General features: G+C 42.2%; 1 protein-coding gene across 1 annotated transcript in view; it reads right to left on the bottom strand.

Annotated features, from left to right (window-relative positions):
* Window positions 1-25,742, bottom strand: part of LOC149450054 (scavenger receptor cysteine-rich type 1 protein M130-like) — a 48,809-nt gene extending 23,067 nt beyond the window's left edge. Inside the window, exons 1-3 of the mRNA XM_089692489.1 lie at window positions 25,586-25,742; window positions 14,092-14,213; window positions 334-478 (exon numbers count right to left, since the gene is read on the bottom strand). Coding sequence (XP_089548615.1) covers window positions 334-478; window positions 14,092-14,213; window positions 25,586-25,637 — 319 coding nt within the window. The 5' untranslated portion in view covers window positions 25,638-25,742. The remainder of the gene's footprint in view (window positions 1-333; window positions 479-14,091; window positions 14,214-25,585) is intronic.
* Window positions 25,743-26,639: the final 897 nt, after the last annotated feature.

Genomic DNA, 26,639 nt, shown 5'->3' with positions numbered 1-26,639 from the left:
GGATACCCTCAGGACAGCCAGTGGATGAGGAGATTTTCATATGAGGACTGAGGAGGTACACCAAAGGAGACTCAGTGCTACTTACCAAGACTGTTGCTGATTTTTTTGTCACTTTCTGCTGAGAAATTGCCCTCAAAGTTCTACAATTCCTTGGGAATCCCATATACCCCTAGACCCTATCCATGTTGTTAACCCTAATAAAAAAAAAACAAAACAAGCTCAAGGAGTGTTTTACTTATTCTGGGAGAAAGTATGGAAAATGTGTGCTGCCTGGCTCTGCAGAGCTTAGGGGGACCCAATCAAAATCCAGCGGGTAGTGCTATACTAACATACCTGTACAGCGTATTCCTTGAAGAGCTTCTAATGAGCCCTGTGGAGCAGACTTCGGTGTCCATGTTATGTTTGGTGTCCCACAGCCAGATTCTCTGCACACCACATGAGCGAGCGGAGACTCCACACTCCATTGATCATCACACACCTGAGTAGAAATACACAAAATCATTAAACTTCAATAATCAGTGTTTCAGTTCATGCGCCATACATTATTCACACCCAAAAACTGATTATAATCTAGGCTAATTCTAGAACAGCAAAAGGAACTGTAGATCAGTCCCTGCCCTCAAGGGGCTTACAATGTAAGGTCATGTCATGCGTTCACCCACACGCCACGCCCACAGTGACTAGCTAACCGAGGCGCGCACGTGTGGCCGTGACTTGGGGTAAGAGGGAATAAAGGGAACTTAACTTTAAATATATAAAACCATATAAAACCAGCCATGATATACTTTCACAGCCTGCACTACCTCTTGGCCACCACCGGAGGGAGACTCCACTCCAATCCAGATGGCTGACCACACATTGGCAGATACAAATCTTACATACAATCTGATGCACTAACAAGGGTTGAGGAGCAGCCTAGCAATCACACACCCTTCTAGGATACCTCCAGCTATCCTACAAGCCAGAACCCCAGTGTTAATCACTCTTCCACTGTCCACACACCCCCACACCAGACACACCACAAACGGTAGGTTGCCACCACCCAACAGTTTATCCGCAGAACGGTCTGCTGGGACACCCCACACACACAGATCTCCGTCTGGCAGATCTGCTACCTTTACAATCTGCAGGCAATCTGCCAACACGCAGTGCAATTGCATACAGATTGGCAATGAGCTTGACCGAGCGTATAAAGACACTAAAATACAATACAGTCTAATCTCTCCGAAGATATGAGCCCGTGCTTAAATACCCAGAAGTCACTTATTAATTTTAGGATTTAATATCCTGAAAGTGGGCAGTGCATAAAATATGTTCAACATATAAAAAGTTACAGAAAATACAAAAAATACAAGAAGACACACATAGACTGTTCACTATAAAATAAAAGGGAACAAAAAACGAGATAAAACTTTTACCAAGATTTACCCTGCGACTGGAGCAAGTCAGAGAGTCCGTAAACCGTTAGTCGATCGAACCAGCTCCATATGAATCACAATGTCCCAATGTCCAGGTCTTCAATTTATGGGGATATGGACGTAGGCAGGACATTAGTTCTTGGCCAATTAACACTGGGTGTGTTCCTGTACCCGCCCCCAGGCTGTTCTGGGTGCTGAACTGCCTTAAGTGAATTGGACCAAGACCGGCTTGAATCACCAAATCGAGGATTGAATTTCCGACACCAGCGCATCAGTCTGATCGCGACAGTACCAATCACTGTTCCGCTATCGCACTCCAGTGCCACATAACCATTTCCTGCATTTTCCTGTCATTCTACATAGTCCACAAATATAGTTTTTATATGCCGATGTAGCCTAAAGAGTGCCCCATCAGAAGGAAGTATTTTCATCTCTGCAACTAATATTTTAGTTTGTATGAGGGATGAAACATACTCCTTTGATGTATGTATATACTTTTAGAGCTCTCTAGACAGATCGGAGCCACCCTGGTGTCATGAAGCCGAAACGTCTGCGTTTCTCTTTTGAACTTCAGGAAGATGGCAAAGTCTGATTACATATAGGTGACAACATCTAATTGGCACCCAGGTGTCACTTTCAGCCTGAGGTAGCTGCTCAGTCTTTTCAAATGTTAATGGATGAGCACATACCTCTGCCATAATTCTGAAAACATCTTATATTATTATAACATGGAGTGCTAAATCTACATTTACGATTACATATTGCTACAGGTCACATTTCAGCTACTCATATCTGTACATTTATGTCACAAAATACACAAAATCATTAAACATCAATAAACAGTCTTTCAGTTCATGTGCCATACATTATTCACACCCAAAAACTGATTAAAATCTTGGCTAATTCTAGAACAGCAAAAGGAACTGTAGATCTGTCCCTGCCCTCAAGGAGCTTACAATGTAAGGTCATTATACCACAGGGCCAGTTTAAACAGGAGCCAATTAACCTAGCAGAATGTCTTTGGACTGTAGCAGAAAACTCACAAGTACAGGGAGAACATGCAAACTCCATGTAGTTAGTGTCCTGGTTGCAATATGAACCAAGGACTCTAGTAATGCAAGGCAGCATACGCTAACCACTAAACCACTGTGCTGCCCCTGCTTGGTGGTGTGCTGGCTATGTCTAACATGGTATCACCGAAAGCAGCATTGAGTGTATAAGAATGGTTCTGGATGGATTTAATGGTTTTCTAGGTTTTTATTGCTGTCTGTGTCCCCATTGAAGAGATTCACCCTGATGATCATTGCCACAGGACAGAAAGTGATTTAAAATCTTACATTTTACAGTCACTGGAACTGCAGGTAAGGGGATATCTTTCAATGAGACATCTGTTCAAACAGGATTCTCCACTATTTGGATAGATATCCTCTCACTTCCCGTTGTGTCTACAGGACAGGAATTGAAGGGATTCTTTCCCAAAGGTAGAAAAATGGCATAACACCCTGAAAGGGGTTTTTTTTCATTCTGTGCTCTGTCAAAAAATAAATAAAAAAATAAAATTTCCCTATAGATGCACTTTAAAGCAGTAATAAAGTCTAGAGAAAAAAATCCTTCCCCCTGGAAGTTAAGAGCATAATGTACTTGCACATTTGAAAGATTTACCTGTAAAATGGAAATTCTCCAGCGGCGTGCTGTCACCTTTGACATCTTCACCTGGCTTTCCTTTCAGGTTCACAGGCTCCATCCGTTTGAATGGCCGAGCTGCGAAGATTTCACTCCTGCGCATGCACACTGGCTTGAGTATGCCATCCATTCAGAGAGCACTGCGCATGTGCCGGTGCTGCTACAAAAATGAATATCTCCTAAGCAGTGCACATTTAGGAGATAGTCCTTGTACCTACAGGAAAGCTTTATTATAAGCTTACCTGTAGGTAAAAGTAACCAAGCAATGGTTACTGCTTTAATCCCAACAGACTATAAAATGTACCAATTTCCTGCTGGCAAAAGGGCATGATTTGCCAGTTGAATCAATACATAGCAATGTTTATTATTTATTTATTTTTATTTATTTCAGGTACTTATATAGCGCCGTCAATTTACGCAGCACTTTACATATATATTGTACATTCACATCAGTCCCTAACCCTCAAGGGGCATACAATCTAAGGTCCCTAACTCACATTCATATACAAGGGCCAATTTAGACAGGATCCAATTAATCTACCAGCATGTGTTTGGAGTGTGGGAGGAAACCCACACAGGCACAGGGAGAACATGTAAACTCCAGGCAGGAGGTGCCGTGGCTGGGATTCGAACCAACGACCCTAGTACTGCCAGGTGGAAGTGTTAACCATTTAGCCACTGTGCTGCCCATGATGTTCAATGATGCATCAACTTTCCTGCACTTCAGAAGCTGCAGATTCGATGAGTTTTACTGCAAAGTACCGTATTTTTCGCTCCATAAGACGCACCTAGGTTTCAGAGGAGGAAAACAAGAAAAAAAATATTCTGAACCAATGGACTGCGGACATAGTATAGGAGATGACCAGAGACTGCAGACATAGTACAGGAGATGACCAGAGACTGTGGACATAGAATAGGAGATGACCAGAGACTGCGGACATAGTACAGGAGATGACCAGAGACTGCGGACAGTACAGGAGATTACCAGAGACTGCGGACATAGTACAGGAGATGACCGGAGACTGCGGACACAGTACAGGAGATGACCAGAGACTGCGGACATAGTACAGAAGATGATCAGAGACTGCGGACATACTACAAGAGATGACCAGAGTCTGCGGACATAGTACAGGAGATGACCAGAGACTGCGGACATAGTACAGGAGATGGCCAGAGACTATGGACATAGTACAGGAGATGACCAGAGACTGCAGATATAGTACAGGAGATGGCCAGAGACTGCAGGCATAGTACAGGAGATGGCCAGAGACTGTGGATATAGTGCAGCAGATGGCCAGAGACTGTGCACATAGTACAGGAGATGGCCAGAGACTGCGGACATAGTACAGGAGATGACCAGAGACTGTGGACATAGTACAGGAGATGACCAGAGTCTGCGGACATAGTACAGGAGATGACCAGAGACTGCAGACATAGTACAGGAGATGACCAGAGACTGTGGACATAGTACAGGGGATGACCAGAGACTGTGAACATAGTACAGGAGATGACCAGAGACTGCGGACATAGTACAGGAGATGACCAGAGACTGCGGACACAGTACAGGAGATGCCCAGAGACTGCGGACACAGTACAGGAGATGACCAGAGACTGCGGACACAGTACAGGAGATGACCAGAGACTGCAGACATAGTACAGGAGATGACCAGAGACTGTGGACATAGTACAGGGGATGACCAGAGACTGTGAACATAGTACAGGAGATGACCAGAGACTGCAGACCTTTGGGGAGCGGGGGACTCAGAATTTCAGTAAAAAACACACTAAAGTCAATTTTAGGGCAAACAAACGCAATAGATTGCCTAGAGTTTTGGTAAAATATAAAAGATGAGGTCCAAGCAAATAAATACCCAACATGTCAAGCCTTAAATTTGTGTGGGACTGTGAAATGGCGACAAACTTCATCACCCTATCATTTCTATAGGCGAGGTCTCAAAAGCCCCTACAGGTCATCAGTTTTGTGTTATGGAGGAGGTCTTGTGCTAGGATTATTGCTCTCACTCTGGCATGCGGGGTGATATGTAACATGTGTATCGCAATCCACGTTTTCACACATATGCGACCTCGACACCTGTGTTTATGTTCGTAGGTGTGTATATATGGGGGTGAGGGGCCTCAAACTTTTTTTGGGGAGGGGATGTTATGTGCTTGGGTGTAACTTATTTTTTTTGTAAATTTTTTTTCTCATCACAGAGGGGACGCAAAGTCCCTTATGTGATTATTTTTAGGTGACAGGTTCTCTTTAATGTGACATGGAGGGTCTAACAGCCCCTGCATGTCTCCTCTGTGCTCCACTGGATGTATTTCAATGCAGATTCAAGCCAAGGAATGTGACAGCGGTGACCCGGAAGTGATGTCACATATGCCGCTTTCTGGGTCACAGTAAGAAGGGGAGGAGAGTGTATGTGTGTCTCCTCTCTCCCCTCAACCCGCTGGCACCTGCCATGTTGGCCCCATAGATGGGCAAGCAGAACCCGCAATACATGGCGGGAGCGTTCGTGCTGGGTGGTGGGGCGCCATTATGGGGGGCTGTAAAAGCAATCAGGCGGTAGCGCAGCTACAGCCACTGGATTGTGTGTAAAACACCCCGCTGTCAGGTTCATAGGACGTTACCAGCAGCAAAAGGTTAAAGCCCAATTCCGGGCAATTACAAAAATGATCCCTTGCCCTGTGCCTGCACTGCAAGGGGTTACACGGTATTAAACCCAAAACCAAAAATGTATTATTTTGCAGCTTGCTAATCATTAGCTGTGATGGCTGCATCAGTTTTCTTTTTACTTTTTTCTCTCTGTTTTCACCTCGTGATCTGGCCCTCCTGTATTAGTGAGACACCACTTTGGAGGAATGAGCCAGGACACCAGCATTATCAGTCAGGATGGGGGGATAGCTTGGAGTGTTAAATTTATTAGCAGATTTTAATACAATAACAAATTGAAGCCAAACTCTAGCTAACACTTTATAATAGGTTACAGCAAACAGTTTTTTTCCTTCTGGGATAAAGGTTTTACATGAATAAATAAAAGCAGATCATTGTAAGCCCCCCTGTTAGTGGTAAATGGATGGCATCATCCATGTAAACTGATACATTCTGCTAGAGAGCTTGAGCGTCTGCAAAACAGCACAGCTGATGGTTGGATCACCAGAGGAAAATAGAAGAAAGCCTATAAAAGAATACTAATGCAGCCATGACATCTAAGAATTGGTAAATTGGGTTTAATACTGCTTTAAAGGATGTCAAGGGGAGAGGAAAAAAAAATAGTTTTACTTACCTGATCATCTGATCATCTTCACCCCTGGCAAGCAGCAATCCCCCATGATTCGGCTATAGACTCTCCCTGGGGGTCCTCATGTCCAGTGCAGGTCTATGGACCCTGCTCTGGTCTTGATGACACCAGGACCCTAGACCAGTAGTGTGGGGGTACAGACGCTGCAGGGAATGGGCTAGCTGCTGGGAGGAGCAGAGGATCAGGTAAGTAAATCTTTTATTGTTCATCTAGATCAGGGGTCTTCAAACTTTCTAAACAAGGGGCCAGTTTACTGTCCTTCAGACTTTAGGGGGGCTGAACTGTGGCCAGCAGAAGTAGAAAATGTCCTGGTGTTAGAGGGAGTAAACAATGCTACATCTTCTGTTGGAGCAACAGTGCCCCATCATTGGTGTCAGTCGGAGGAATAGTGCCCCATTGTTGGTGTCAGTGGAAGGAATTATGCTTCTGTTGGTTGTGTCAATGGGAAGAATAGTGCTCTATCATTGGTGTCAGTGTGAGGAATAGTGCTTCATTGTTGGTGTCAGTGGCAAAAATGATGCCCCCATTGTTGGTGTCAGTAGGAGGAATAGTACCCCAAGGTCCGGATAAAGGCAAGCAAAGGGCCACATCTGGTGCCTGGGCCGCAGTTTGGAGACCACTGCTCTAGATATAAACAAGCAATTAACCTTTGTAGTTTTGCCACAGTCCCACTGCAAGACATGTTTTTTTACTTTCCCAGAGTTGGACTTTACATTTAGATGAAAGCAGCCACATGGTACAGAGAACCAGTGAAGGAGAAGTCTATCACAGGACAGGTAGATGTGTTTATGAACAAAGGCTGAGTTATGTTTTTAAACTCCTGAAGTTTAAACTTAAAGACCTGTAATATAAAAGTGGAATTTACCTGGATTTTTTCTTCTCTGGGGTTCTAGGGAGAAATCTCCTAGCTGGGCTCCTTGAATGGTAAAATAAGTTGTCTGGTAACACATCCCACTGAAATCTGGCAAAAACTCAATTATTCATTTTAAGAGGGCTCACTCTTTAATTTCCTCAAAGATGTAAAACTACAATTTTGAACAACAATAGGTGCACATGGCATAAATAAATTACATTTTAGGATGTGCAATGATTGATTCTTTTTCAATCTACACTTTCCTCTGTTCTCTATCATTGTTTAATATCCTGTTCGTGTTCTCCGGCAATACCTTGACAATTAATTCCTGTATCTAAATGGCAGCCCAATGTATAAATGTAATCAGCCGGACACGATAATCTCACAGGCAGTAATTCTGCACGTGGTTAGAAATTATTTCTTATCTACAATTCTTGCGCCAAACACAGCAGATGGCTGGGCGATCAATAGCACTGTATATGTGAGACCAACCTCCCCCACTGGCTCCATACACAGCAGCTCCTAGCTGTCTGGAAAATGTCCACCTCCAGTTATAGCCACTGTAATCAACATTAGGCACCAGTTATGTGTTCTGCTGTATCCAATCAATTATGGGCTATTCTAGGATAATTAAATTAGCAGGATGCCTTGGAGATACACTACATAATGCATGTCTTCAATGAAAAGGTGACCAAGTCTGGATCACTGGTGTTAGGTGTCCGTAGCTGTACCTAGGGTGTAAGAAAATTCTGGGGCACTATCCTTTTAGAACTCTTTTTAAGAGCTTGCATCTTTCAGATCAGTTTGTAAAATATCCAGAGAGGAATCTTCAACTGAAAGAAAACAAACATGATCCCAATACTATTCTAAAAGGGCATAAGGAAAATATAAAGAATACATTTGGAAACTTGCTAGCTTGCTTAAAAACCAAGGCTTTTTTAATATATGTTTTGTTAGACCACAAAGAACCGAACAGTACCATTAACAGTTAAACCCAACAGTTGTTCCCCATCCTACCCATCTTACTCAACATCAATAAGCCTTGTATCCTAAACCATGAAAACCTGCAAGGTAGTCCTGTAAAGCAGGGGTCCCCAAACTTTTTAAACAAAGGTTGAACACCCTGTTTAGCAGCCAGAATGTGGTTAATAAGAGAAAATGCCATTGGAGGTCAGTAGGAGTAAATATGTGTCGCACTGGTGGTCCGGTAAAAAAATGCCCATGGATCAATGGGAGAAATATAAGGCACCCCCCACATCAATGTCCCTGAAAATAATCAAAGACCCTGCTCCACTGGGAATGGTATTCTCATTGCAGGGGCCTGTTTATGTCAGGCCCAGGTTTTACCGCAGGTCCTAGTGTTGGGATCACTGCTGTAGAGAAAATCCCTAGCGAAAGGTAATAATCAACCTACTCTCTCAGCCACAAAATATATTAGAATACACCTTATTTTCTTTTAAATCCCCTTTTACGTTGCTTATTCTGTTACGATCAAAGCACATACTCACACATAGTGTAGTTCTGCTACAATCCACCTCTACATGCTGGGTTCCTTGTCGTCTTCTGCTTGACTTGGTTGTCTCTTCTAGGTTCTTGCAGTTGACCCCTGATAATGTCTAGCAGTGTGTGCACTGTAAAGTACCCCAGGCCTCCTGGGATGCATGAATTGAGTATCTCAGGAAGCAGCGGCCAACTGGAACAGGGAGAATCCCGGAAGTGTTGGGAGGAGTCCCAAAAGGCAAAAATCCTGGAAGTGTTGGGAGGAGTCCCAAAAGGCAAGAATCCCGGAAATGTCAGGAAGAGACCCAAAAGAAAATGTATTAAAGAAAACAAACTAATGTTGGTTTGTTTCAGAGGAGGGTAGTAGAAGTGAATTGATAAAGAGGGTTGGGGGGACGAAGGTCTGCTTCAATATCATAATAACTTATATCAGTCTCAAGGTACACAGTCTGTTAAAGCACATACTCACACATAGTGTAGTTCAGCTACCATCCACCTCTACATGCTGGGTTCCTTGTCATCTTCTGCTTGACTTGGTTGTCTCTTCTAGGTTCTTGCAGTTGGCCCCTGATGATGTCTAGCAGTGTGTGCACTGTAAAGTACCCCAGGCCTCCTGGGATGCATGAATTGAGCATCTCAGAAGGCAGCGGTCAACTGGAACAACAGGGAGCATCCCAGAAGTGTTGGGAGGAGTCCCAAAAGGCAAAAATCCTGGAAGTGTTGAAAGGAGTCCGAAAAGGCAAGAATCCCGGAAGTGTCAGGAGGAGACCCAAAAGAAAATGTATCAAAGAAAACAAACTAATTTTGGATTGTTTGAGAGGAGGGTAGTAGAAGTGAAATGATAAAGAGGGTTGGGGGGACGAAGGTCTGCTTCAATATCATAATAATTTATATAAGCCTCAAGGTACACAGTAGGGATTCATATTAGTTATTTTTAGTAACACATAATGATACAATGCCCTTCCTCTAAGTGTACTTTATCACAAGGCCAAAAAGGATATTCCTGAAATACTGGGTGTCATGGGCAAATTAAATGTAGATCAGGCTTGTTTTTAGGCAAACTATCTTTAACAGTTTTGGTCAATACCTGTATAGCAAAGTCTAACCAACCTAGCCCAGCTGCACTGAGGAAGATAGATGTAACTGTATAATTTTAGCATAGTCAGTCAAACTAGATCATCATACAACCAACTGAGCTGAACTATACACTTCCAGGGATTATGTTTTTCTATGATGCATTGTTGACAGTAAATCTATGATGCATTGTTGACATTGTTGACAGTAAATTTGGACAAAACATGGCGGAGAGGTGCATGGAGCAGGCATGTGAAAGAAGCTCAGATGTGCTACAAGTTATGTGTCCGAACAGTAGGGAGGACAGACCCAGTTTGCCGGGGCCTTTCTTTGTATCACGTACTAGTTGTAGCTAACAATAGCCATAATAGGCACCGAAAATAGCAGGCAGTTAAAACGATTACACTGATAAGATCTAGAGGAAACTGAAGCGAAAGAGGAAATTGTCAAATGTGAAAGAGAGGATGGAAAATTCTATTTACATCCAAACAGCGTGTGTGCGCATATATGAGTAGTGAAAACACTATTCTTAAGTCCTGTGCTTTTCAATTACATAAAGCCTGGGAAACTAGCAAGCAGACACATGTCCTGCAACTGCAAGCTACTATCAGGGTGGCATTATCAAGATTCAAATTATATTTTTATTATTTTATAGGTTTTCAATATTGCAATAAAATACACATAAATCTGCAAGAGTTTCCTTAGAATTGGACTTAGCAATAGTAGTTGCTCCTATGTAAACATAACCACACAGTGCCACAAGCAACAACCAGTCTACAATAATGCCTGATACACACACTATGGTTTTTTTTTTGCTTAACCCAGCGGGCTGAATGAAAACTGAGGGGCTCGCATGGAGGTCACTGTGCTAACATCAGTGATCTCCCCCGCTGTACTATTGTGTTCTGACAGGGGGATGGCTCACCAGCCAGAACACACCAGTCAGCGCTCACAGCCATTGGCTGAGAGTGCTGAAAGGATGCCAATTGACTGCTGGTTTTCCAGCATCCTCGTTTGACAGAAGCCGGTCGTGGGGTCAGCTACTGTCGGACGAGGACCTGCACACATGGGCCGAATGTCAGCCAGTTCTACTGTACCAGCTGATTTCGGCCAAAATTCAGACTGTGTTTACGGGGCTTAAGAATTGTTGACCTTAGACCCTGATGGGTCTCACTTTTATGTGTACGTCACCGTAAATAAAAGGGAGAGTGTAATTCGTTGCTGCTTAGAACAAAAATAATCAATTAAGATGTCATACCCCAACTTAATGTCGCAGCGACTTCAAAGTAGTTTACGCATTACTTTGGTCTGACTTTCATACAACTCGAGGGCCATAGACTTCAATGTTAACCCTCTAAAATTGCATGAAAGCTGTACGTGAATGTTTTACATGCAAAAGTAGAGCGACAATGGGTCTGACTTTGCAAAGGGATAAGTCGCATCCAAGTTGCACAGGAGCACAGTCGTGCTGGAACAGAAAAGGACCTTCCCCAAACTGTTTAAAAAAAGTTGGAAGCACACAATTGTCTATAATGTCAAACTTTTGGCCATATAGTGGGTAGGATAGTCAGGCAACCATGGCATGCAATCAACCTTCCAACAGAGCAGAGGTCACTAAACTGCAGCCCTTCACTTGCTTTTATCCGGCCTTTGAGACATTATTTCCCTCTACTGTCAGCAACAATGAGGCATAGTTCCTCCCACTGACACCAATGATGGGGCACTATTTCTCCCACTGACACTAATGATGGGGCACTATTCCTCCCACTGACACCAATGATGGGGCACTATTCCTCCCACTAACACCAATGATGGAGCACTATTCCTCCCACTGACACTAAAAATGGGGCACTATTCCTCCCACTGACACCAATGATGGGGCACTATTTCTCCCACTGACACTAATGATGGGGCACTATTCCTCCCACTGACACCAATGATGGGGCACTATTCCTCCCACTAACACCAATGATGGAGCACTATTCCTCCCACTGACACTAAAAAGAGGGCACTATTGCCTCCACTGAGCTCAGGACACTTTCTTTTCCCACTGTCCATAGTCCGGCCCCCCTAAAGTTGGAAGGACAGTAAAGTGGCCCTTTGTTTCGAAAGTCTGGAGACCCCTGCAACAGAGGTTATCACCCAGAAAGAAAGTGATGGAAAATTCGAACAAAAACAGCTACAACCCATTTTTTTTACAAGAGTGGCCAAAGATTTTAACCTTTATCCATTTTTTCGTTTTGTTTTTTTGTGTTTTGTTTTGATGGTCTGTGTTTTCTGTCCCTTTCTCTTCTTTTTTTGTTTTTTTTGTCCAGGACAGCAACAAAAATAGAAATTGTAACTCTTCTCCACTTTGTCCAGAACAAAAAAAAATTTTTGACTGTAATTGCGGTTTTTGCTGATAAAGTACATAAAAGGAAATACGTGTAATAATAAAAGCAAATGACAAACAGGATTCTTGATGAAAAGCATTTTGGACTTTAGTAAGTTAGTCCTAGGATTTTACATCTACTTGGTACTAAAGAAAATAATTTTCAGTTTACATTCCTTATTTATTAGCGGGCCACAAAATCTTTAATATTGTCTGTGGAATGTTCCCCTTCTCACCACTTAAGACGGTACACAAGACAAGCATCTGCCCTAAATCCATCTATAATTAGATCTTACATTAGAGGGATTTCCTAATTATAGATCAGAAAAGTATAAATAAGCCAGATAGGCTTTTAATAAATGGCCACACATAGGGCCTGCATCCAAGATTTGAATGGAAAAGTCCATTCTTTTTGGTGTAATAGTGTAACGTGTCATGCCCATTGCCATAGATCCTATTCTCTTACAGTTTGTAGGAAAAGTTTAGGAACAAATCATATAATGTAAGTAAGCTATCCTATCTTATAGCTAACTACAGAAATAATACTGCGCTCACTGGACTTGTGGCCAATTTTTTGCATGAACAATCTTTTGCATGGAAGATTGTTCCATACACAATTACATTTTCCTGTGTTGAAAATGAGTTTGAAAATTACACAAGCAACAGTGGCAGTTAACTTATGAGCACTCATGAGGGATATTGAGAAGTCATAGTACTTACGAGGTATTGGCTGCAAAACATAGACTTGCAATCAGCACACGAAGACAAGCCGCAAACAAAAATGTTCATATAAATAAAAAATAATATACTGTAACTATTTGAGCAGTCAAATAAACATTACTGCATGTATCTATAAAACCTAAAGCTTAAGACATTATAGGCGTTGACCTTATCAACCACTCAGAATTCATCTTTTTTACACTTTTCTCCAGCAAATGGTCCATTACCAGGATGTGTCTACTTGATTCCTAGCTCTCCTATATGATTATGCTAATCACCGAACATTGAAAGTATAACTAAAGGCAAAACTTTTTTTCAAGTTTTGTATACATTGGAGAGGGATCAGTATGGTCCCCCTTCTTGTATTGCGCAGTACACTGATTGTAAAATTGGAGATAGGGTTGTATCCATGATTTTGTAGAATTCAGAGGTGTATCCGTCCGGGCCGGGTGCTTTACCATTTGCTAGGGTTTTTATGGCAGAGTGAATGTCAGATTGCAAAATAGGAGCGTTGAGAGATTGGAGTGCTACGGGGTCAATTTGAGGTAGTGCAATATCGTCTAGGAAGGAGATGGCCTGTGATTGGTCAATGGGTTCAGGGCCATACAGTTTGGCAAAGGAATTTTCCAATATGGAAATAATTTCCTCAGGGGAGTGTTTTAACGTTCCCTGTGAGTCTTTGAGGGAGGTGAAGTGTATGGGAACGAATGGTTTGCGGCACAGGTGAGCTAATAATTTACCAGGTTTGTTGCCAAACTTATGGTACTGTAGGTCAAGATGGGACTGGTACACTGATTCTTAGGCTGCTGCCCATGTTTCGAAATGGTGTTTCGCATCTAGCCAGGCTTTCCTGTATTCATGTGTGACAGGGATTAGTACACTTGTCAGGGTTTTTTTTGCTGCCTGTGCCCTTGATAGGGAGATTCACCCTCTCTAGGGAACTTACTGCTATCATCAAAAGTTAAAGAAAATCCTAAACTTTGGGTTGTCTCTAGAACAGTAATAGCGGGGAATATTCCGTTAGGAACACTAGCTCTGGTGACCCAATTTAGAGGTATTTCCTATCGCTTCCCGTTTGGGCCATGCGACAGGAAGTGAAAGAAAATCTTCCCTAATGGGACACAGGTGGCAAAACAGAGCAACATTAAATAACTTTGGAAACTATACCAGTCTGTCAGTCTTGTTGCTGAACACCAATATGATCCCTTGACATGCTTCTCCACTCTCCACCAAGGATTCATTCTGCAAATTCAAGAAGGAGCTCTGTAGGTCTGTGGCACCACTTAAGCCTTTGTAAACAAATATTGGAGACAAAAAACAGATCAGACAGTCAAGCAAGGAACAGGACACTAGCTGAATTTAGACATAGCATGGGCTTCAAAATTATATGGAGAACACAAATATGGGTGATCCCATTGGAATAATATGATAACATAAAATGTATTAGCTGTCTGAATTTTGTGCAAAATGAAAGTGAACATACATGTACCCTTTTAGATGTAGTCTGATGATAATTGGGTTGGATATGGGCTTTTAACAGTCAACAATTAACAACCAAGATATCAAATATACAGTATAACATTGTGTCACAGGATAGCCACATTCATGGGCATACACAGCACATTTGCTATTCTGGTAAATTATTCATCATTAACACTGTGATGCCTATATAAGAACAACCAATGCAATGTGCTTAATGACAGAGTTCGGCCTAGGGTTCCACCACCCTTAATTTGAGGGCACTGCCCAAAAAGGCCACCTTCAGAGCACTACACCCTAGTACCCAAATGCCCAACAGTAAGTGTCAAATGAGCCAATTGCCTCAAAACACACTCTTTCGCCTGGTGTTTGCAAGGCACTTGACAGCATTAGAACCATGGAATCTAAACAAGCCACAATGTGAACCTCGAAGATCAAGTTAGCTGCAACCAAGCCCAAGCTGGAACTGAATCTTGATCTGAATATGTATGTCCATACTAAGTCATAGATTTAGTGATGTGGAATGATACCTGGAAGGTAAGGCCTATAACTTCCTATTTCTGAATAGGACAGTCTTTTAGGCCACAATGACACTAGTTTGTCTTCGGAAAGAGAGTGACAATGGCTCATAACTAAAACCCATGGGCAACAGTTCGCTGTCGGCTGACGTCATTGAGCTGGTCCAGGCTGGGGAAAGATAACGACCTTAAAGTCAGGATCCACCAAGATGTCCGGACCGGCACCTGGCTCAGTCTCTCAGCGAGACACAGAGAGCCTGCATCCTCTATGGTCCAGCACTCCAGTGAGCACGGGGGGGGGGGGGGGGGGTGCTGGAAGAGAGTCACCACTCACTGCTGACAGCAGTCTATCTAATGGCTCAGTTCTCACCCTCAGAGCCAGCAGGGAATCCTGCATCCACCTAGGATGTAGGTGTATGATTTGAAAAAAAAAAAAAAACATACCTCTCTTTCAATATAATCCTTGGTGAATGTGTAAAACCTGACTGTTCCTTACAATCTTTTAGCTGTCAAAGTATGAATATTTATGGACAAGAGTATTGTGATTCAGGCACTCTGCTAAGCAGCACAGATAGGTGCTTGACATCCACTGCAGCGGCAGCCATCTGAGTTGACAGTGGAAGAGCAGCAGGACCTAATGATGTTGTCCTCCTGCTCATTCTACTTTATTTTCAGCTTGTACTGTATTTATCTATCTGGAGTTAAGCTTTAACACACACGCTACTTAATTGTTGCTACTGATGCTTGATGTGGACCTGTAGCTACTAAAAGTCATGTAGGCATTATGAGCTTTCAACAAACAATAAAATGATCAACAACCAAATATTCTGCTGGACAAACCCAAGAACAGTACTGGTCTCCTGTCCTATCCTATCCTAACCAGCACACTGCAGACAATAAGTACAGGCGTACCTCAGTTTACCAATTTAATTCGTTCCGCGGGACTTTTCGTATTGCGTAAAATTCGTAAACCGAAATGCAGTTTCCCATAGGAATGCATTGAAAACCAATTAATCCGTTCCAGAGGTAAGAAGAAAGTAAAAAAAAAGTATTTTATCTGTTCAAAACTCAAAGTGCGCTTTAAAGGAATAAATACTGTACAGGGAGATTAAAAATTAATTCGCAAATGCATTGAAAACCAATTAATCCGTTCCGGAGGTCAGAAAAAAGTAAAAAAAAAAAGTCTTATCTGTTCAAAACTCTGTATAGAGTGCACTTTAAAGGCATAAATACTGTACAGGGACATGATTAAACATTAATTCGTAAATGCATTGAAAACCAACTACTCCATTTTCGAGGTCAGAAAAAAGTAAAAAAAAGTCTTATCTGTTCAAAACTCTTTATAAAGTGCACTTTAAAGGCATAGTACTGTACAGGGATATGATTGCAAAAAAAATTCGTAAACACATTGAAAACCAATTAATCTGTTCATATTGCGAAAAACATTCGTAAACCAAGGTATTATTTTAAATGGATTTTCATTCATAAACCGAAAATTACGTTAACCGAGGCATTCGTAAACTGAGGTAAGCCCGTACTTTTTGTGGCTGGCAGGCAATGTAAGGGTACCATGCAGACAGTGATGGCTTTTCCTTGGCCTTCTATCTGCAGGTGTCCATATCTGCAGAAAGAAGTACATTAGTTTTCAATACCAGAAGCCTGGGATTTGTAATTCTGGAGATAGGACTTTAGTGTAAGTGGAGTACAAACCTCCTATTGGAATTATTGGTGGCTGTAGTGCACATGCACAGGCATAGCAGCACCCATCAGGCTACACAGCCAAGAATTGACGGAGCAGAGACAGGTAAGTGTGTGACTTGCTAGGGGTCATGAGAGATGGTATGAACGGCCACTTAGAGTGAAGTTAGGCTGGGAACACACCTATAGATTGCGGTAACATGCATCTTCAATGGCACCTCAATGCACCTTGACAGTGCTCCTCAATGAACATGTATTTCAGTGCACAATGCACAGATGTGAACTATCTTTGTGTTGTGGTGCACTGCGTAAAAAAGGTGTAAGTCCAATTTTTGTGCTTTGGGGACCAGTGAAAAATTCATGGGCTGCCTTACCGCAACACACAACGTTAATTTGCCAAATAACGTACCTTATAAGTGTACGGTGGGTTGAATGAGAGGCGACTGCAACCTTGGTTTTATCTCTATGGCCTATGGAAACGACCACAAGTACACAGTGCCACACCACCGTGCCAACTGAGAAGAGGACCTGATGCCAACTGGCATAGGTCATACCTCCTGGTCTGGCTCTCTCATTGTTCCAAGGTAAATGGAAGATGGTACAGTCAGCATAGGGAGGAGGAAGTGTTCGGATTAATTTATTCAAAGGTATATTTATCCTGTAAATCCTTTGCTGACATTGCCGTAACTATTATGACAGTGGCACTGGCATAAAAACAAATTGCTGGCTGTTATAGCAGTCAGGAGTTTGTTTCCATTTTTACTCCCAGCTGCCAGCTACGTGGTAGAAGTGGACACTTCTACATGCTGGGAAATGTACTGCTCATTAGCCCCTTTGTGATCACAATAAAGGTGGGTTTAGAAAACTGTTTAAAAAGTATAACTAAAGGCAAAACCTTTTTTAGTTTTGGATAGAGTGAAGATGGAATAAAAAACATGTCTGCTTTTTATTGCGTTATGCACCCCTGTAAGGGAGATTCCCCCTCATTATTTGTCCTGTTTACCATTATCATCAAAAGTGAAAGTATACGAAAATCCCAAATTTTGGGTTGCATCTAGAACAGGCATAGAGGGGGAATCTTCCAATAGAGATATTAGTTCTGATGACTTGGGGGGAGGGGACAACAGATTTCCTTAATTTTTAGGGATTTCCTCTACCTTTCGCGTTTAGTTATTGGACTGGAAGTGAAAGGAAATCTCCCCAAAGGTAAACAGATGGCAAAAAAAAATTGAGATGGGTTATAACCCTCCATTGCGCTATCCAAAATTAAAAAAAATAAAGTTTTGCATTTAGTTCTACTTTCAATTTTACTAAAACATATATAAATCACCCCAAAATCACAACCAGAAAGCAAATGAGCGCATTGGCTGCACCATAAATTTTAGGTATTGTGCGCACCGGAGTAAGAGTCATTATTTATGGTTAACTATAAGGCTTCATGTACATGAGCCTACCCTGACCGGCGGCGCCGGGAAAATGCAAATCGTGGCAGAACCATGGCAAAACGCAGCAACCACTGTACCGCGTTTTCACGCGGTCGGCCATCAGGGTAGGCTCGTGTACATGAAATCTTATAGTTAACCATAAATGATGACTCTAGAATTATTGATCTTACTCCGGTGCGCACAATACCTAAAATTTATGGTGCAGCCAATGCGCTCATTTGCCTTCTGATTGTATCTTCTGAGGTGATATATATATGTTTTATTCAACTTGAAAGCAGAACTAAATGCAAAACTTTATTTTTTTTTGTGGGAAAATGCACATCGCAGCAGAACCGTGGCAAAACGCAGCAGCCGCCGTACCGCGTTTTCTAACGGACGGCAGTCAAAACGCTCCTAACCTGAACACAATTCTTCCGCTTTCAGGAGAGGGACGTTTAACCTCACCTAAACGCAGCACCTCTGGAAGAGGAATACAACTGCAACAGTCAAGAAACCCTCCACAAGGTGTATGAATCCTGTAACCCACAAGGCTGAACATCCCCAGGAAGAATGGCCATTCTATCTAGTAGAAGGCTGGATCCATCTACTAGCACTCTTTGTGTACTTTGTTGACATTTTGACAGACAGGTCAAGGGCTGTTTTATTCGAATATCTTCCTGGCCACGCCTGTCTTCTCCCTGGATATTGGGGAGTGAACTTTTTCTTTTTCTGTGGATTCTCTGCCCAGTTTTGGGGACAGGGCCTTCTTCTACTCGTAAGAAATCCTAATTATTTGCTACATAACATAGTTTTGAGACCTATGAGGCCTTTGGTTGCTGGCCATTATTGTGCCCCCATATCTGGCTCCTGGATGGCCCCCTGCCTTGTGTGAGCAGTGGAGGAGGTCAGCTCTCTGGGAACAGGAGGTCTTTTGTTGCTTGGCACACATAAATATTATATATTTTATAATTCAGCCCCCGAGGAAGCGATTGTTGTCACGAAACATGTTGGGCCATTCTTCTAGCAGCCTAATGTCTCTCACCTCCCATAGGACCTTCCTGGTGGTTACAGTATGTCTTATCACTAGTCTTGTTCCTTTGGTATGGCGGGATGTGTGACATTGTCCGCGGGGACATTGTGCAATGGAATTTTTAACTATTATTATTATACAGTATTTATAAAGCGCCAATAGTTCGCTCAGCGCTGTACATTACAAAGGGGGACAGAACATGTGACAGAACAATACCAATACAATGCAAAACATGAGGGGATTGAGGGCCCTGCTCTTTCGAACTTACAATCTAGGAGGGAGGGGATGGTGGCACAGGAGGAGATAGCTGTGGGGGATGGAGTGGTAGGAAGAGTGGAGGAGGTCGGCAAGTTAGCAGGGGGTGGGGTAGGCTTCCATGAAGAGATGGGTTTTACTAAAAATGTTTTTCTGTCATGACTTATTGTCATAATAAAGTAGAAATGATTTTACTGATATGTGTTTATGTATTCAGTGCCTTTAACGTCCATTTTCTCTCTTTGCCTATTTCCTTTTCCCATTCTCAAGTTTTATGGAGTTTAGTTTAGGAGCTTTGGCAAAAAAATGCCAAAAGCTCCTAAACTCGAGTTTAGTAGCTGCTTGTGTACATGAAGCCTAAATTGATCATCTATGGACATTTTGGGTACTGTAGTTTTTTCTGTTTGGCAGGAGCACACATTTTCAAGGTTAGACATATTTGGTATCTATTTAATTGACACAACCTTATACTTATATTTAAAAAAAAAACTGGGATTTATGTTGTGTTTTATGTGCACTAAAATGAATTGAACTTTTTAATCATTTCATTATTTTTTATTTTAGGTTAAATCATTCTGAAAGGGGAGGTTATTCTGCGCCTGTGCTGTCACCATGTGAATAACTCATTCCGGGGGAGATGTAGATATCAACAAAATGCCTGAAGGCCGAGGTCATTCTTTTCCTGTGCAGCCACCACCACCTACACATTGTTTGTGTTTACATCTCCCCCTGGCCCTATATTCACAAGGCAGCAGTGGATATGGATATGGCCATGTCCTTATATGCTGTATACATGTAAACATTAGTACAAACGTTTACATATGTGCAGTGAAGAATGCGGTCAAAATTGGACTGTGGACACAATTCTTTTTTTTCTTTTGGTTAAAACACTGCAGCTGCTAAACTGAGGTTTAGGAGCTTTTCTGCGTTTTTGTCAGCAGCCTCAGAACTCTCCCTAATGTTTTCCTATGTGTACATGTACACATAGTCATTTACAGGCAGTTGAGTTTACAGTCGTTTTTTTTAACGCACAAACTTGCGTTCAAGAGTAGATTTTATCGCCAAACACTTGTAAACATGTGTAAATGTGTCTAACCGTGTTTATAAGTGTTTGCGTTTAGAAGCGTTTTTTAACTGTTCCATATCCAGATGCTGTCCAGAGCCTTTTTTCATCATCAGAAATGCATGCAAAGCGTTTTCCATGTATTCAAATGGACCCAGTACACCAGTGCAGTCAGTTCCAGATTTTGCGTGAAGGAAATGGTAGAACGTGCTGCATTATGCTCATGATGGGATCCATAGTGAATACAACCAGAAAAGACAGGTAATCTCAACACATACTGCTCTCTCTGCTTCTGCTCTCTCTATTTCTATCAAAATGTCTAAAACAGTTATTTTTTTACTGTTTTTCAGTGCATTCTGGGCATTTTGGAAGGTCTCCTGATGTTATCTTTAAAAAACGCTTCTAAACGCAAACGCACATAAACGCACACAAATGTGGTATGCAAATGCAGCTAAACAGACGTTTTCCAGCAGTCAGTTTCCATCGTTCAGAAGTGTTTTCCAAACGTCTCGTGTACATGAACCCTTACACAGCTGAACTCTACAGACCAAATCTGTGTTGTGTGAATGAGTCCAAAGCATACAACACTGCTGCGGTCAGATTTCTATACTTTAAGGCCCCTAATGGTCTGATTGGGTCTGCCTGTCAGTTTTTCAGGTGGACCCGATCAGACCATCCATAGCGCTCTATGGCATGGCGGGTGTTAGCGGACATATGTCCGCTGACACTCGCTGGTATCTAATCAGATCCTGTCCGCTAAAACCAGACAGATGTGGATCTGCTGGCAGATCGGATCGGATGACTGACAGGTAGAAATGGACAGACGATCCGTTTCCATCTGACTGCCCCATAGAAAATAGTGGGCTGTGTCTGTGTCCATTCTGCAGCAGCGGAGCAGACACAGACCTGTCATTTGCTTGCTCAGCAGGGATCATCGGAGAGATCCCCCCACTGAGCAAGCGGATCTGCTGACGGGTCCACCCTTTCTGAAACGGGTCTACAGATCTGAGCACAGAACACTCTATGCCCATGTCCACAAACCTTTAGACAGCTATCCCCTGAGAAGGTGTCCTCATTGGAAGATTCCCCCTTAACTCTTGCTCTGGTGACAATTCTAAAATGTTGGTTTTTCATTAATTTTCTTTCTTGGTGTCAGTGGTCACCAGTACAGAGTGGTGAACATCCCCAATGAGGGCACAGGCAGGGATAAAAAAAAAAATCTGTCAGAGGGTCTAACACTTCCCCATATTAAAAATTAAATAAAATGTTATTGCATAGAGATACACTTGAAGGGCTCATGCATCCCTATGAATGAGCCCTTCAAGTGTATCTCCATGCAATAACCTTTTATTTTAATTTTTAATATGGGGAAGGGTTAGACCCTCTGGCAGATTTTTTTTTTAACTTGAAAATACAGATATTTATGCTGAGTCTTATTCCCTGAAGCTGGTAGAAATTTTTATTATTTATTTATTATGGGTACTTATATAGCACCATCAATTTATGCAGTGCTTTACATATATATTGTACATTCACATTAGTCCCTAATCCTCAAGGGGCGTACAATCTAAGGTCCCTAACTCACATTCATACATACATATACTAGGGCCAATTTAGACAGGAGCCAGTTAACCTACCAGGATGTCTTTGGAGTGTGGGAGGAAACATACACAGACACAGGGAGAACATGCAAACTCCAGGCAGGTGGTCCCGTGGTTGGGATTCGAGCCGGCGACCCTAGTGCTGCCAGGCAGAAGTAATAACCACTTAGCCACTGTGCTGCCCGTTAAATATCCAGTTTAACCACTTGCGGACCATACATCGTATACTGTACATTTACTGCTACATTGCAGGCCCACTGTGCTGGATCACGTATATATGTATATATATATATATATATATATATATATATATATATATATATACGTGTATATACGCATATACACGCTCCCTTTAAAAGAAATGTGAAAAAAAGGTGCAGAGATGATCTATTAGAATATTAGATTATAATATTACTGGTTTATTTTCCTGCAAAAGAACATTCTGGGAGCTAGGGGAATTTTGCGCACTTATGAGCGTATAGACGTTTATATACGTGTGTAATTACAGTATATGTACTTTAAGGGCCATATTCGCTTTGTTATGCAGAGACTTTTTGCCAGGAAGATTCAACATAAAAACATCAGTACTGTGTGCAAGGAGTTTGGGGCTTGTACCGGATGCATTCAAATAAGCTTTTAAAAGCGGTACAAATGTATATGCAAGAAAAATTAAAGTGATATTAAAGGTTCTTTTTTTTATAACAAACATGTTATACTTACCTGCTCTGTGAGGTGGTTTTGCACACAGCAGCCCGATCCTCCTCTTCTCTAGTCCCCTGCCGGTGCTCCTGGCTCCTCCCCTTGACCAGTGCCCCCAATAGCATGCTTGCTATGGGGGCACTGGTGCGTGCTCACTCCCGAGCCCCATTCTATGTTTCCATAAGAAACAGAGCTGCAGCTCGGCCCTGCCTCCACTGGCTGCACGTGCTGTTATTGATAGCAGTTGGAGTCAATGGCTCCCGCTGCTGCGTCTAAGCCAATGAGGAGAGAGAGACCCAGGACAGCCAAGGCTCCTGTGCACATCGCTGGGTTGAGAAGGGTCTCATGTAAGTATCAGGGGGGCTGTAGGGGGAGCAGCACACAGAAGGGTTTTTTACCTTCATGCATAGAATACATGAAGGCAAAAAACCTTTACAACCACATGCATTTCAGTGACCTTAGGGCTGGTCCACACACGCGCTTCAGTGTGTTTTTTCTGCATCCAAAACGCACAGAAAGTAGGTTACATGGTTGTCAATGGTATGGTTTACACTAGTGCTTGCAGTTCCAGTGTGTTCTGGTTCCAGAAAAAAAAGTAGAACATGCTGCATTTTTCCTGCACAGAACTACACTGGAACGCATCAAACACACTGGAACGCATCAAAAACACACTGGACCCCAAATGACCTCAAAAGGGAGGAATAAAAGCATTTGGAACACATAAAATACTCTGGACCCTAAATGACCCCAAAAAAAGGAGTAAAAAAGCATTTGGAAAGCATCAAATACACACTGGAGTCCAAATGACCTCAAAAAGGAGGAATAAAAGCATTTGGAATGCACAAAATACTCTGGACCCCAAATGACCCTAAAAAAGGAAGAAAAAAAGTTTTTGGAATGCATCAAATACACACTGGACCCCAAATGATCCCAAAAAAGGAGGGGAAAAAAAGCATTTGGAATGCATCAAATACACACTGGACCCCAAATGATCCCAAAAAAATATTGGGCAGTGCAGTGGCTAAATGGTTAGCACTTCTGCCTGGCAATGCTAGGGTCATTGGTTCAAATCCCAGCCATAGCACCACCTGCATGGAGTTTGCCTGTTCTCCCTGTGCCTATGTGGGTACTCCAGTTTCCTCCTACACTCCAAAGACATGCTGGTAGGTTAATTGGATCCTGTCTAAATTGACCCTAATATGTAGGCCCCTTGAGGGTTAGGGACTGATGTGAATATATGACATATATGTAAAGCACTGTGTAAATTGACAGCGCTATATAAGTACCTGAGATAAATAAAAAAGGAGGAAAAAGAGCATTTGGAATGCATCAAATACACACTGGGCCCCAAATAACCCCCAAAAAAGGAGGAAAAAAAGCATTTGGAATGCATCAAATACACACTGGACCCCAAAAACTATTGGGCAGCACAGTGGCTAAATGGTTAGCACTTCCACCTGGCAGTACTAGGGTTGTTGGTTTGAATCCCAACCCCAGCACCACCTGCCTGGGATTTGCATGTTCTCCCTGTGTCTGTGTGGGTTTCCTCCTACACTCCAAAGACATGCTGGTAGGTAAATTGGCTCTAGTATGTAAATGTATGAATGCAAGTTAGGGACCTTAGATTGTACACCCCTTGAGGGTCAGGGACTGATGTGAATGTACAATATATATGTATGTAAAGCACTGTGTAAATTGATAGCGCTATATAAGTACCTGAAATAAATAATAAAAAAGGAGGAAAAAGCATTTGGAACACACTAAATACACACAACCCCAAAAAACGAGGAAAAAAAAACACACTGGACCCCAAAAAGGGAGGAAAAAAGCATTTGGAACGCATCAAATACACACTGGACTCCAAATGACCCCAAAAAGGAAGAAAAAAAGCTTTTGGAATGCATCAAATACACACTGGACCTCAAAAAAGGAGGGAAAAAAGCATTTGGAACACATCCCAAACCCACCAGAATGCATACAAAATGTACATGCAGATACACGTCCAGACTGCGTTTCTATAGTGTGAAGCAGCCCTTAGTTCACACCACTGTGATGCTTTCACGTGCATTTAATAAAACGTACACTGCATTTTTCTAAATCCAGCTGTACAGGCTATTACTGCATAGGTTAGTTTTTCATATGAGATATGCTCTCTGTTGAACTGCATTTTTTCACATTTACTGTAATGTACTACAAATGCACGTAAATGCAACTCAGTAAAAAAAAGTTCATAATAATGAAAAAAAGACCACAAATGCGTTCCAGACGCACTGCAAACGTGCCGCAAACGCACTACAAATGTATGTAAACGCGAACGTGGAACTGCAGAGTGAACACGGATATTAAGGTATAAGCGAGCCTCCGTGGTGACCATACATGCTTCAATAAAGGAGCATCCAATTCGTTTCTCCCAGTAAGAATAATCGATCTATAGTCATCAACCCATTCAATTGATGTAACACACAGAAGAGTGCATTTCTATCAGCAGTTGAAAGATATGATAGGAGATTATTAAGAATGTACAGGCAATCGTAATCCTATCGATCAAAATATGATCAAATTCGTGAACAAAGCATCTCAGGGCTGCCGATCGACGCAACACGAATGATCATTTTTCGCCCTGGCAATCGAATCTGATCTAAATCGATCGGAATAGAAGTTACGTTTGCTGTTGCTACCGATTCGACCGAAGCGCACATCAATAAAATCAAAGCATGTATGGCCACCATGATCTATAATCAGATCTCTGATGTCTCCTGGGAAGAGATTGCTGAAGTTGGAGATTTGTTGGGAGTTGAAGCTCCAGGAAAGCAGAGGTGTACAGAGAAGAGGACGAGGACAGGGTACAGCACGATCCACAGGAGAGATACAAACTTCAAGGAAAACAAACTCACCAAAACAGGAAAAGCACAGCAAATAACAGGAAAGGGGCAGTGCCAGCTCCATGCCAGGGACAGGAGAATGGGGAGGATGGGAGGACTTGTGTGTCCAGGGAGGAGGAGGAGGAGGAGAGGCTGGGAGAGGAACAGACGTGTATAGGGGAGAGGAGGGCCTGCCATACAGGAGTGGCTCAGGGAGTACCTGTGTGTACAGAGGAGGGGACTGGCTGGCCATGGAGACACTCAGCAGTTCCTCTGACACACAACTGCTCGCTCAGCTGCTTCCGGGAGACTACAAGTCTCAGCATGCTTCACCTCCACTGCACTAGGGCTAGGATGTGGGATGCAGGAGCACTGCTCATGATTGCAGGCTCTCCACAGTGAACAGGAACAGTTCCTGAGGTCACAGACTTCTGCTCCAAGATTTTAGCTGACCTCTTTTCTTTTTTTCTTTTCTCTTTTCTTTTTTCTTTTCTTTTTTCTTTTGTTTTCTTTTTTTCTTTTCTTTTCTCTTTTTTTCTTTTCTTTTTTTTTTCTTTTCTCTTTTCTTTTTTTTTTCTTTTCTTTTTTTCTTTTCTCTTTTTTCTTTTCTTTTTTTTTTTTTCTTTTCTCTTTTCTTTTTTTTCTTTTCTTTTCTCTTTTCTTTTCTTTTCTCTTTTCTTTTTTTCTTTTCTTTTCTCTTTTCTTTTCTTTTCTCTTTTTTCTTTTTTTCTTTTCTTTTCTTTTCTCTTGTCTTTTCTTTTTTTTCTTTTCCTTTCTTTTCTCTTTTCTTTTTTCTTTACCTTTCTTTTCTTTTCTCGTTTCTCTTTTCTTTTCTCTTTTCTTGTCTATTCTCATGCTGGATCTGTAGATCCATTGTAACTTGACATTTGTGACATTAAAAATATTCTATTTAACCACTTGCCTTCCGGAGGATTTACCCCCCTTCCTGACCAGGAATTTTTTTTGCGTTATGGCGCTGCGTTACTTTAAGGGCTTGTTCATGCTTGGCTGTTTTACCAACGCTTGCCAAACGCCCCTATAGCGTTTGGCAAGCGTTGGTCCGGCGTTTGCGGAGCGGTGTTTAATG

This window comes from Staurois parvus, unplaced genomic scaffold, assembly GCF_062004578.1.
Source record: "Staurois parvus isolate SC_StPar_1 unplaced genomic scaffold, SC_StPar_1.0 ptg000586l, whole genome shotgun sequence".
Lineage (NCBI taxonomy): Eukaryota > Metazoa > Chordata > Amphibia > Anura > Ranidae > Staurois > Staurois parvus.
This window is presented reverse-complemented; position numbering and strand designations above follow the sequence as displayed.